General features: G+C 34.1%; 1 protein-coding gene across 3 annotated transcripts in view; it reads right to left on the reverse strand.

Moving 5' to 3' along the window:
• The window catches only part of PSME4 (proteasome activator subunit 4), a 112743-nt gene that overhangs the window by 6615 nt on the left and 91496 nt on the right, over positions 1-14632 (reverse strand). Inside the window, exons 44-47 of one of the 3 annotated variants that reach the window (XR_007950315.1) lie at positions 12251-12413; positions 10850-10983; positions 10053-10191; positions 9310-9499 (exon numbers count right to left, since the gene is read on the reverse strand). Coding sequence is in view for 2 of the 3 variants with exons in the window: in XM_051975270.1 (XP_051831230.1) it covers positions 10057-10191; positions 10850-10983; positions 12251-12413 (432 nt within the window). In the remaining variant the exon portion in view is untranslated. Of the gene's footprint in view, positions 1-7816; positions 9500-10052; positions 10192-10849; positions 10984-12250; positions 12414-14632 lie in introns of those variants that run through there. The other 2 variants (XM_051975269.1, XM_051975270.1) reach the window with 2 other exon arrangements.

The following is a 14632-nucleotide window of genomic DNA, read 5'->3' on the forward strand; positions in this document are numbered from 1 at the left end:
TGCTGACATTTCCCTGTGCATCCACATTAGTCTTTTTAGATAGTTCCTTTTTAGCCTCATTGGAACTATTTTTGATAACTACAATATACATGCCAAATTATATTATTTATGAACAATTTTATGTTAAAGTCTTTAAAAAAAATTCTTTAGAAAAGTACAAAACAAAGAACTCTTATGAGGTCTCAGGAAGCAAGGTTATTACAAGGGAAATCAGTAAAGATTAAAAAGAAACTTTGAGAGCTAGAAGATTAGGAGGTGACATTTCAATTTAATTTACAAGGATATAATAAATACATATTAAATACCAGATACATAATATGCTAGGGCTTGGAATATAAAAACCCAACAAACCACAAAAAAAAAGAAAAAGGAAATCTCTGCCCTCAGGGAGCTTACATTCTACTGGGGAAACAACATATACACCAATATATACAAAGCAAATACTTTTTTTTTTTTTTTTCCAGGAGAGGGAAAGAGCATTAACAACTTGGGCAGAGAATCAGGAATGCTTTTGTTTAGATAATAGTGCTAGAGCCCGATCCTGAGAAGAGCTCAGGATTTCAAGCAGCAAAGATGAGAAGAGTATACTCAAAGTATGGAGGACAACCTATACAAAAGCAAAAAAGGAGGCAAAAGATAGTATTTTGTATTGAGGATTACAAGTAGACCAGTCTGGCTGGAACAAAATTAAAATCAATTTGGAAAGACAAGTTGAACATGATGACACTTTAAATACTAAACAGATGAATTTGTATTTCAAGAATCAATTAGGGAGCCAGTGGAGTTTGTCAATGTTGGGAATGATAAGAGTTAGACCAGTGGTTTAGTATACCAAAATGTACTAGGAGGAGGGTAGATTAGACAGCAAAGATTTGAAGCAGAAGTTCAATTATGAAGCCACTGCAATTGTATATGCAAGAGATGAAGGCCTGAATTAGAAAAATGGCTATTGAAAAGGGAAGACATTTATTAACTTATCAACTTATTTACTAAATGATTACTTTGTGTTGGGCACCATTCTAAGTGCTTGGGATACAAATTAAGAAATCGAGAGATAGTTCTTGCCCTCAAAGAGCTCACAATCTGAAGGGGAAAGACAACACACAAAAGAAAACTGAAAAGGAAGTGCTAAAAGGTACTTGGTGGGGGCATAATGATGATCATCTAAATCAAGTAGAACAGCAGGTAACAAATGAAGAGACGGTTGATATTTTGAGCCCTCTATAAAAGGAGATAATGAGAGTAATTTTTGTGTTCTGTTCTCCAATCAGGAACAGAAGCAACTAAGGGTACTGATGAAATTTAAGCAAGCTGAAGCAGTCACGTTGTAGAGTTCCTTGCAGAAAAGGGTGTTTAGGAAATGGAAAGGAGAGAAGGATGATGATGATGATGATGATGATAGTGAAATCAAAATCAAGCAAGATTTTTTATGTTCAATCAATAAGACTAAGGATAGATAAGAACACAGTAAGAAAATATTTCCAGCAGATTCAAAGGCAGTGGAGTATTCAAGGAATAGATGATCATCCAGTTTGCTGAAATGAAGAATTCATGGTAGGAAAATGGTAAGATTAAGATTAGATTGGTAGAAAGTACATCATCATCTTCTTCTTCTTCTTTTTTTTTTTTTGCTGAGGCAATTGGGGTTAAGTGACTTGCCCAGGGTCTCACACAGCTAAACATTGTTAAGTGTCTGAGGACAGATTTGAACTCAGGTCCTCCTGACTTCAGGGTTGATGCTCTATCCACTGCACCACCTAGCTGCCCCAAGGGAGCTTTTAAGAAGACTTCTATATAACATGCTTGGCTTAGAAATTTGAACTTTACTCAGAGGCCACTGAATTTTTTGAGCAGAAGTGATATGCTTAAGGAAAACTCCTTTGATAGTCATGAAGTATGAATTAAAGTGGATTGATAATAGGGATGGGAAGATTTGAGGAGAAATTATCACACTAGTCTAAGTAGTGAAGGCACAAGGGATAGAGTTTGGGGCCTGGAGTCAAGATTCATCTTCCTGAGTTCAAATGTGGCTTGACACTAGCTCTGAGCAAATCATTTAATCCTGTTTGTCTCAGTTCCCTCATCTGTAAAGTAAGTTGGAGAAGGAAATAGCAAGCATTTCAATATTTCTGCCAAAATTCCAAATGTGTTCATGAAAAGTTGGACATGACTGAAAACAAATGAAACAACACAAAAGTAGGCAATAGATCTGTTATGATAATGGAAAATGGGAGGGATGACAGATTTGAAATGTAGAAGTGAAAGCAAAAGGCCTTCACGACTGGATGTGAAAGGTATAAGAAGGGCAAATATGTCCTGAGTTTTAGATATGGACAGATTGAGTGAATAGTATTATCAGGATAAATAATGAAGTTGGATATCATACCCTGAAAATATCCAGTAATAAGAGGTTTCTGGCAATAGGTATGAACAGCAGATTGTCAATCAAGACTTTTACTGAATGGCTAATAGCTGTAAAGCTCTGCAGTAGGTACCTTAAAGCAAAAAAATAAAAAATAATTACCTGGTCCCTTCTCTTAAGGAGTTTATAAAATAGAGAATTAAGAATAGATATACATGAATAAGATATATGAAAATTTGAAAGCAACTTAAAATTTATATGAAAAATATCAATTGTGTACACTAATTGTTATAAAAATTCAGAACAGAAAGTATTATCAGTTAGATATATCTTAGTCAGGGAAGCTTTCTAAGGAAGCAAATTTGAGCAGATCTAAAGGAAAAGGTTAATGGAAGATTTGAAGGAAGGAAACAAGCATTTAAAGTCTCTAGTATGCACCAGAGACTGTTAATTACATCACAAATACTATTTCATCTGATCCTCAACAATCATGGAAAATAAGCATTTATTATAATCATCCCTATTACACCGAGGAAACTGAAACTGACATAGGCCCAGATCACACAGCAAAGTATCTCAAGCCAGATTTGAATCAGATCTTCTTGACTCCAGGCCAAGCACTCTATCCTTTGCACCACCTAATTCCCCAGGAGGAAATTTGTATTATCCAGGAGTTACTTTTGAGTTTAGTGGAACTTTAAGTATATTCCTTTAAAAACCATTCTGCTTTCAGTTTAATGCTGGTATCAATCTTAGTTTTTCCAAGCATAGAACCTTCCCTTCCTCTTCAAAAACAAAAAAGAAACAATGAAAAAGGAATCTTCAAAAAAAAAAGAAGGTATGAAATAACTTCAATTTGGGTAACTGGTTAACTCAGCAGACTAGTTTCCATTTTGGATAAAAGCAATTTCCAACTGCTTTTTTTTTTTTTTTTTTTTAAAAGATATAAAGGCATGTTAATTGACAAAGATCTCATTAAGTTATATAATACACAATGGATGTTTCATTAATTAAGTTTACTTTTGAGTTACTTATCTGATATGGAAGTTTCTTTTGTGGAAGGATGGATGGACCTGGTTTTTTATTAGTGTATGAAGCTACCAGTGAGGAAATGTTTTTGCCAATACTTCCATTCTGCAACTTTAATAATCTTAGTTGCCTAGAACATTGAGAAATGAAGTGACTTGTTCAGGATCATAGAGAACCAGTATGTGTCAGAGAAACTGAGGATACAGATATTTTCCAAAAAAAGATTTCATTTGGGAAATAGAGAACTCAACTAACAGAAGCCAGAAGGAAAAACATTCTGGTTATGATTGCTAATAACTATAATCAGCAATCAGAGCTCAGGTCTTATACTAGCATTTAAAACAAGTACTATGTTTCCAATAGTATTTTTAAAAGAAAAAAACCTTTCCTAATATATGATTTAGGACATCAAAATAGAATTTTACATCTGGTTGGCAATTTAATACCTAGATTTAGGGGAGGTTCATCAAAAGGGTTGGTATGAAAAAATATTAAGTGTTCTACTGAATCATTTGGGCACAGGCAAAATGGCTTCCATGAGTAAGCCATAAAGTTTCTTTTATGGTTATTAGGAACAACTTCCAGGGACAGATTATGGCTGTTCCCTACTTGCCTCAAGGAAAATTTCAAGTTAAGCAAGTCATCAGAATTTACTGCCTTAACTCCTGAGTTTAGTTTCATGTAGATTTATAAAAAAGCTAGTAATCTTTGGCATAAATTTTGATGAGCAGCTCCATCCTTTGTGATGAGTAGATTTCATGCCTATTTCATTTACAATAATTTATCAGAATGAGCAAAAAAGGCTAGGATGAAAATAAAATTTTCTAAGTTTTTGAGTTTCAACATTAGAATTTCTCATTGTTCCTTTCTTTTGTGGAAAGTTTAAGAGAAAGAGAAAAACAATAACATTTCCAGGGGGAAACAATGTGGAATAGTAGCATCAGAGGAATCCAAGTTAGAATTACACCATTAACAGGTGTTATCTTGGGCAATTACTTAACCTATTTGGGCCTCGGTTTCCTCATCTTAAAAATGTTTGGGGTAGACAACTTCTAAGGTCCCTTCCAATTTATAAAACATGTTCTTACAAAAGCACTCTCATATCTCTTGGTTCATTTTAACTTCAAAACAGCTGTGTAAAAGTAAGCATTATCTCCATTTGACAGATAAGTAAACTAAGGCACTTAGAGGTTGCACAATTTATAGCTGGTCACAAGGTTTTAGTTACAGAACTAAGCCTTACTCTGGGTCTCTTTATTTCTAGCTCTGCTCTCCTTCAATTACATTGGTCAGCAACACTGAGAATAGTGCAAACTACAATACACAACAGACCAAGTGAGCCTCAGCTAGTGTACCGCAATGAATTCTAAGGCTTTAAAAATCTTCTTCACACAGTGATTCCCTACCTTTCTCACATCATAGAGGAGTGGAACTCTAAAGCAAACCTATTTTACATACATTCTTTAGCTGGAAGTCAGCTCATCTCTCTCTTTGAAATCCAAGTTATCTGCAACAAGGACATTTTTGGTTCAAGACTTTAATTATAAGGCTTATAAAGCTGCACTAAAGGACCTGATATTACTATATAACATAACTATTCCACAAATTCCTTTAGTTATATAATAAATGTCATGCCATTGCCTTTCCTAACTTTGGAGAGATTAAGAACCTGGGTTTAAAAAAAAACAACAAAAATCTTTGACTTTTATGCATGAAAAACTGACAAAGGCATGATACCTCAATTATACAACCTAAGATTAGGGAGACCAAATCTTAGTTCTGCTATTTCTTACCTAGCTACCTGTAATCTGGTACAAATCACTTAACCTCTCTGATCCTGTTTCTGCATCTACAATAATGAAGGGACATTGATTGCTGATATTTCCTTTTAAATTGAGCCACATCATTTTCAGTTAACCCATCAGCTTTCACACACCATTTTTACCTAACTACAGCTTATTTTCTTCGAAAGCATCTTTATTTCAACTTTGTACTTCCTATTATGAAACTCACATTAGACAGACAAAAAACAGGCCCATAAGGCCCAAGACTCAAGATAATTTACAGTCAACCTTGGCAAATTATGAGAACCAAAATATGTACATATATGTACACACACACACACACACATACACACACAATGAGGTAATGAGGATAAAGAGAAAGATACCACAAGTTAAAGGGATCATCAAAGACTTCATGTAGAGAAGGTAGCATTTTTTCAGTTGAACATTGAAAGTTAGGAGTTCTAAAGGATTCTGAAGAGCCAATACATTCCAGGTATGAGGAACAGAGGCCATGTATGAGGAAAATCAAGGTCACTTTGGCTAGATAATACATATAGAAGTGAGAGTAATATATAATAAGGCTAGAAAATTAAGTTGTTAGTTATTAGGTTGTGAAGGGCATTCCTTAAATGTGAAACAGCCAAATATTTGATCCTATAAAAACTATCTTAAGGAGTTACCTGAGTAGGAGGAATGACATAGCCAGAACCATATTTCAGGAAAATCACTTTGACAGCTGTGTGGAAAATGAATCGAAGTGGATAAAGACCAGACAGGGACATCAATTAGGAGACTATTATAATATTCAAGTGAAAGGTGATAAAGATGTAAACTAGGGTGGTGGCTGTGTGAGAGATATGGCAGATAGAAATGACAAGATTGAATATGTAGGTTGAAGGCAGTGAGAAATTTCTCACATGACTCAGAAACTCGGTAGACAAGCAGAATGTATTCTCAGCAGAAATAGGAAAATTTAAAAGAGGAGTAGGTGGGAAGGAGAGGTAAGAAAATACTTGTAGACATGTGGAGTTTGGGATGTCCACAGTATATGTGGTTCAAATTATTCATTAAGATGCTGGTGAGATAAGACTAGAGTCTGGGAGAGATTTAAGACTAGACATGTAAGATCACTAAGTATAAAAGTGAAAAGAAGAAGACAGGACCAAACCTTAGATTATATTCACTGTTAGTGAGCATGAAACAGATGATAATATAGTGAAGGAAACTGAGGAGTGGCCAGATAAGTGGAAGAGGGGACCCAAGAGAGAATGGTAATATGAAAACTAAGAGAGGACAAAATTGTCAATAGTATTAAGTGCTACAAAGACCACGTATGCAAACTGCAACTCTACACTTCCTCTTCAAAAAGGATAGCAGCATGAACAAACATTTAAATAAAATATAAACAAAGCCCCCCAAAGATGTATAAGCTAAGTATCTGCCAAGAAGATGAAGTAATTTTAAAACATTAAATATCATTTCTGTGATTTCTAAAAATGCATTACTTCCAAATGGGGTATAAGAGCTTCTTACTGATTTTCAAGTCAATTGTAACTTTTAAAACATTTTTCTATGATAATAACATTCCATAGAAAGTATTTAGGTTTCTGGACTACAAAATTTTTTAAGCTGATAGTGTAGATGAATAAGTATTGCACTACTAGCAAAGGTAACTCCTAATACACAAAATAGGTTATGTTACCTGAAAATTTAAGAGCATTTTTCCCACCAAAATATTAGAAATGGTAATGATATAATATATCCATGATATAGCTAAATACTTATGAAAAATTAGTAGAAAAGCAATATTGTGGAGAAACTAGCAATAATACTGGAACTAAGTAAAATTGAATCAGTTTGTTTAAAAAGACTGATAATTAAGAGATTTATCAGGCAGATGATTTTTTTTTATAAAGCTCTTAAAGGCCTTTTATTCCTATAATATCAATAAACATGACTATAGGCTTATCTCACTATAATTTCAGACTTTTTTTTAACTTGTAAACTCAAAGTCATTCCTTAAAGTAGAAGTTGGAATTGTGAGTGGAAGGACTCACAGATGATGCAGGTATACATTTTTGAAAGATTATCTGAGGTACAAAAAGTGAAAAAGAGAAAAACCAGAGATACACAGGATGTGTCCAATGTTCCCAAATGGAATAGAAAGAGAATCTGGATGAGTCAAACAGTTTTGCTTGTTGATCATAAGTTAACATAGGAAAGGACAGATTGTATACTATAAAGAGCAAGCATCACCTGAATGGAGATAGCCACATTCATTTAAAAGGTGATGTCACAACCCAGAGATTACCTGATTTAATCTTCCAAGTAATTAGTGATGATCTTTCCTAAATAGGAAGTCCTCTACTGACACAATGAATACTATTTGGTTAGATTACTGTGTTCTATTGTTTTCTCTCAGTGAATGAATTCATACAACCCTAACAATGCCACTATTAGAGTTTTTAAAATTTAGTGCAGATATACTTTAAAGTATAATCTTGCACTTAGACACCCAATTTAAAGCTGTCCGATAATACTTGACAGTTCTGAGATTTAAAAAAAAAGAACACAGTAGAGAAAAGTACCAAATATCACTAAAAACTTTTCTTCCCAGAATTAAGACAAAAACCAAGTGTTACAAACAATCCATTTATTGGGTTTTGAACTAGGTACACAATTGAAATAATAGTTTTGGCACTACTCTATACAGTGATTACGTCTGTGTGCTGACACTTAAGAAATACTGCACTAGGAACACTGCTGTGCTTAAAGTCTGTATTAAGTCGCTAACTCAGTAGGTAGGTATCCAAAAACATATTTTTAGTGTTCCTGTAAGGAAGACTGTACACGTTGTGTGAACGATGAAACACACCAACTGTGAATTATTTCAACTTAAGAGGTACCTTGCATCTACAAACTTGCCACAGAACATGGGATGTTAGAATTTAGAAATGCACACAAAAAGTTACATGAGACATACTAATGAGTTAAATGAAATTCAAATCAACCCCCTCCCCTTTATTCCTCCCTCCCCGCACAACCACCTCTGCTTTTGTAACATGAAAAAGATAATTAAGGAGAATAATTTAAACATACAAATAATGGCATTTGATTGGCTGCAAAAGCCATAATTACTATAGTATAAACATCTAAATGTGAATTTTACAAGTTAATTTCACAAGGGTGTTGTGTAAAAGGTTGTAATCTGTACAATGTCTTGCCAATGCAATACCTCTACAGTTTATACAGTCTTTTACATATATGCAACATATATTAAATAGATCAATTAAATAGCCAATAGTTATCAGCCTCTCAACGATGTTGCAGGCAAAAAATATACAGAACTTCCACAAACTCAGCAGTCTTCCATTTATGCAAAGTACAACAGGGAGGGCCAAACATATTTGTAAAGAATACAGGGTAAAAAAGTCAGTTTTTTTGTTTTTTGTTTATTTTTTAATACACACAACTGTATACACACACTCCAATCAATTAAAATGTTGCTCATCACTCCTCCCCACCCCACAACCCCATCCCACCCCCCTGCATCTATTGGCTCTATTCAGCACCAAAAACTCTAACCTATAGGAAGCAGATGGACATGGGCTTCAATTCAGTATCTTGGTCAAGCATTCCACCAGGTCATAGATGAGGTTATAGATACTTCCTCTGTTTTCCCTCTTTTCTAACTATGGCTACCCTGATCCAGGCTGAAGAGGTTACAAGGTTTTCCATAGCCCACAGCTTTAAAGTCAACAAAGATTTAGAAAAAGTTCAAAAGAAGTTGAGATGAGTGAAATGACAGGACCTGTCAGCAAATGGATGTTTTTGATCCCAAGGAGCAATAGTATTTTAAAGGGTTCCCAGATTCTGGTCCTGGATGCCGTGGTCTTAATTAATATTGGACAACTGTTTATTTTCTGAAGGTTTGCAGCTCTTTGAGATGTTGCACAGAGAAAGTTATCTATTGATAAAAACAGGGAATGCATCCCAACAAATGAAGATATCAACTGAAAGCTGGGAACCTATGGAACATAGACCAAATGAGACCGAACATGAAAACCACCAAAAGCAATTAGGCTTGACAGGCAGTTTCAGAAACCTGCCAAGAACTCCCACAGCTGGTACCTGAGGAACTGGAATTTTTGATGAAAAGAGCCTGAAGTTAGGGCTACTCATCTGTATTGGGGAAGGAGGAGGGAGAGTTTCAATTAGGCATCAGGATTTCCAAGTCTAAAAGTTTTTATACATGAAATTTCTTTGAGTTTCCTCTATCACTGCAGAAAGGTTTCTGAGGCTTCCCTCATTAATGAAGAACCTGTAACAAATAGTTAAAAATCTAGATTAAACATTTTTATACTTTTGTTGGACTAGAGATGAAAAGGTTGCCTATCACACTAAAATTGTCAACAAGGGCTGTGCGAGTAGTCTAGAAGCCCTATAACAAGACAATTAAGACAACGTTTGGCCAATATTCCCAATTACAACAAAGGCTGAAAAGGCGACAGGCACCTGATATTCTTATATATGTTTATCTGATTAATATCCAAGATGAAAAGAAAAATTCCTGAGAATTTCATTTATATTAGCTATAAGAAAGGGTGAAAAAGAGATAAGGCTTGTAAGAATGGTGTGCATTTTCTGTTTGCAAATGGAATAAATTTGGGCATATATTTCACCATACATTTAAATTTAAGGCTATTCACACTATAAAACACATCTAAGGTTACAAAAATAAATCATTCTTTTAGCTGCCAATCCTTCAAAGTGATTATCATCCAAAAATATAAACAAGAACACAAGGAGAAATTTGTTATCTTAATTAAAACAAACAAGATCACTACCTTCTGATATTCCAGAACTTTACTTACTTTTCTATGCATAATAGCATGGGGACACCAGGAGATCAGTGAGCACAAGCAACTGATCATCAGTGAATTGCTGTTTGTGCTCCTGCCAGTTGTCATGGTGTGTTCTTCGGAAATTGGATAAAGTCTTCTTTACAGTCATCTAAAAAAACAGGTAATCCAAAGATTTTTAACTCTTTCTGAACATACTTCCATTTATTAAAGAAGAATTAAATGGGATGTGGGGGGAAGGGAAATCTATCTTCCAAGACAGTAATTGTCAAACTCTTTTGGTCATCTTTGACCAAATCAAAGTTCTTACCCTGCACTTCTTTTTCCTTCTGCTAACAAAAAAGACCTTAAGCAACTCAGAATTACTGGGAAGAATAGTACTGTTTAAAATAAAAACCAATTAGAAATTACATCAACAGTAACAATTCTCAACATACTTCTATCTGGAATGGGCTAAGTGTGTAATCCTACTACTTAGGATAACTTAAAGAGAACAACTTATGGTCCACACCATAATTCAACAACAACCACACTCTTTTATTCTTTAATTAAATGTGGAATATTATCCCACACTAACTCTTCTGCACTCAGAAAAAATGCTAATACTTAAGAATAAAAACTAACATGGTATCAAGACACTTTGGGGCTCCCTGTAAGTAGTTGTTTGCTACAATAAAGGCAAGAAAAGGATTATCAGAAGCAAAAAGTAACAATTTATAGTTTTTTAAAAAGCTACCATAATAAAATTTGTATTTCTTTGGGGGGTAAAAAGATTGATATCGAATGTGCAATAGAACAAAAAAATTTACCTCAATTGGCTGGGGATCATTTAGGTGTGCACTGAGATTCATCAGGAGCTGTGGCATCCAGGTAGGGACATCATAGGGACTAGATAAAATACATGCACCAATTCCTAGCACTCCAGCATGGCGATTGACCAATTCTAAAAAGGAAGTAATTTCTTTTAAAGTATTTTGACTTTTTTTTTTTTTTTAAAGACAGTAATGTTATCACTCAAGTGGATGTACAAAGCATGACCAATATAAATCAGAGCTAAAGCTATTTAAGTAAATGTAGTTAAGATGTCCTTAGTATCCTAAATCACTTTTCTCTGAGTGATGGTACTACTTTTGGAAGTTAATGCTAGAAATACAGCTCATAAAGTCCCTGTCCAATCAGAGGGAATAGCATTTCTGACCTTCAGGTTCTATTTATAGTAGCAGAGGCCCTGGAGAATGAAAAATTAAAAATTTAGGTCTCTTTGCCTTATTCAATTCTACACATAAGATGTTTTAGGATTTCTCTTACCTTCAGATCTTTCCAAATAAAACTAATCAGTCAACTGTATTGTCAGTAAAATTGTGAAAGTCAAGCTGCTTCATTATTCTTTAATAGTTCATCCTATATATGTAACAGTATTACATAAGCATTATAACATAACACATTAAATTAAACATACAGGATGAAAGGGGAAATGCGTTAAGTCAATCAACTTGATAAGATAATCTAAAATCTCTTTGAGCTTTCTTTCTTTTATTAAAATTTTCATTCACATTTTGGTATTAACAGAATCAGGGAATTTCAGGAACATGGAAGAACACTTAGAAGTTTAATTCTTGTCTAACTTGTACTTGAAGACAATTTCAAACATAACAGACCCAACAAGTATAGTCAACTAGTCTCTGAATATTTCCAAGGAGTTACTAACCATAGGCCCTATCACTTGTTGAAGAAGTTAATCCTTGAATACCTCCAGAGATAGGTAATATATAAATTTCTCACTATTATGAATCTGCATCTTTCTGATTTTTACATGTTGGTGCTATTTCTATTTTCTGAGGAAAAACAAAATCTCTCTTCTATATGGTAAACCTTCAATTGTCATGTTCTGAAATTTCTTATTTCTTATATGATAAGAGTGGTAGCCCTCCTCTACATAGTTCAGGTTAATATTAAATTCAGTGCTGGTTGCACATTTACTAAGACATTATATTCCAGAAGAGGGCAACCAAGACAAAGAAACACCAAGAATTAATGTTGTATTAGTAAAAGAGACAACTGTAATACCTGTTTTCAAGAGTCAGAAGGACTGTTTATATAGAAGAGCAATTAGACTTGTTATTTTTGGCTAGAGATAGTATGAAATATGAAAAGAAGTTAAAAAGAAGCAAGGTTAAGTTTGATGCAAGAAAAAACTTCCAATAATTTACCTGCGGATGGAATAGTGTCTCCCACTGTGCCAGGATCTCGTTTTCTTTTCTTAGGTAGCTTTGTCTTGCAAAGCTGCTCAAAGTGAATCTGCATAGGGCCATCCATGGTAAGGAAGTTACACTGCAATAGCCCACTTAGGGTGGTAGCAGCCATTTCTCGAACCTATGAAAAGAGACAGTTACGTGTACCAAGGTGGAGCTACCATTCAAAACCGAGACGCTTGAGAATTTATAGGAAGGTAACTGTTAAGTAATTTTGTGCAAAAAAAAAAAAAAAAAAATTCTTTCTTACAAAAATGCAAGTTTGGAGTTTTTTGAGAGGGGGATTTTATCAGATGAATGGGAGATATACAAGTGGGTACTAATCATGAACCTAATGGATATATAATGTAAATATTCTCTATCACTTAAATTTTTAAATTGTTTCAGAAAAGCTAGAAATTAGTAGAAACATATTCATTTTTAGTAGTAATTAAAAAATTACAAATTCACAATTTCCATCAATCATTTAATTACAACACACATTAAAGAGAACTAACCATTCTTTTTTCTCATCAACTTCATAGGCTATTAACATTCAGACTTGGCTTACACATTTTTAAATTTAGTCAGTCTCAAGGGTTTGAAGAAGGATAGCACTCAATTTTAGATACGTAAAACACCTGGAATTTCCAGAAGAGAAATGTCTCAATGGTATCATCTCATACTTCATCATAAAAATATTTTTGGCTTCTGCCAAGCATTCACTGCTGCACCTTAATGATAAGAGGACTGTAATGTCCTCTGTTGGTTCAGTTTTCTTGGGGTCTCTGGGAGCAGCTTTCGTTTCAGTGCTGTAATCACCACAAGTGAAGCCAGGTGTTAAAGCCCAAATCCTTTATTATCTCCTTGCTTGGGGCCCGGACCAGCTTTCTTGAGGTCCTCCTGAATGTATCTTAGTTTCTGTGGGGGAGGCAGGAGGACCACCACCACCATGGTCTCTGTCTTCCCTAGTTCCGATTCTGGCCGAGTTTGTCCAAGCTTATATGCTCTCTTATCATAGGTGTGCATCTTGTGGAACTATATTAAGTACTAAGTACCTCTACTGAACTACCATTGTCTATCAATTCCACTGACTTAACCCCTTGTTTCAAGTTCAGAGTTCTGGCCTATAACAAGGATGCACTTATAATTAGACATTTGGACATGTCTATGCAAATACAAAATGATAAACTTCCACTAAATGCGATGTTCATATTTAGTAAAAAACACTGTCTAAATAGATGAATATAATGCTCTAATACTGTGAAACAGGTTGAATTTAAATCGAATGTATTAACAAATGCTTGAGACTTCTATCTCTCTATTTTCATGTCTAATAGTTATTATTAAAATGTGAACAACTTGATATTAGTTACTATAAAAAACATAAGCTGAAGCTAACAAGATTGTAACTGGCATTTTTTGAATAAATCAAAAGACTCAAAAAGTTAATACAAATCCCAGAACTGGAGTGAAAGCACTGGACCACAAAATTAGCAAACTAATAAGCTGCAGTAGTTTCTACTCAGTTCCTAATAGGTTCCATTTTGCAGTGTTGTTGAATCATTAACTAATAAATTACAAGACTTTATTCCAAGGAGCATCTTTAATGGGAAAAGTCCATAAAATTAGAAGCTAATTATATATCATTTTCCCACAAAAATTTCTGAGTTTTATTACCTGCCTCTCCTTTAAAAGAAAAAAAGACATTAAAATTCAAGAAAATTTCAGGGATAATTCAAAAGAGAAATTATTTGTTGTAATATATTTCTCCTTCCTTCCCTGCAAGAGGTTTTTAGAAATATCAGGTTCTGCTTTTGCAAGAAACAGAAACAAAGGTTGGAGCTTTGCTTCTCCTGACTGGATGAACCAATTCTAGTTAGCAAAAACGTAACAAATTATCAGGTCCACTTCCACAAAGAAATCTTAAGAAAATTAAATTTGCTTTTAATTTTACCATTTAAGTTTAAGATGGAACAACTTTTACTCTGTTTTTTTATAAATCTACAGAAAATACTTTTTTTGCAAGTCAAAACCGAGAGAATTAAGTTAAAATTCTGGATGTAAACTTAAAGTTGATCTACAATCTTTCCATGTTAATTTAATTAATGCAAAAAAGAATTTTGTGTTAAAAAAATTTACTGTGGGAGCTTATTTAAGGGCCTTTACTATTTGACAATATAAAAATATTTTATTGCTTTTATGACCTTTGTTTTTGTTACAGTTTTAAAAGAAATTTCTTAAAAAAAAAAAAATCACAAAATAAGAATTACAATCCTCTAAGTTAGGAGGTCCTCAAACTACTGCCCGCGGGCCAGATGCCTCAGCTGAGGAAGATTATCCCTCTCACCCAGGGCTATG

This window comes from Antechinus flavipes, chromosome 2, assembly GCF_016432865.1.
Source record: "Antechinus flavipes isolate AdamAnt ecotype Samford, QLD, Australia chromosome 2, AdamAnt_v2, whole genome shotgun sequence".
Taxonomy (NCBI): domain Eukaryota; kingdom Metazoa; phylum Chordata; class Mammalia; order Dasyuromorphia; family Dasyuridae; genus Antechinus; species Antechinus flavipes.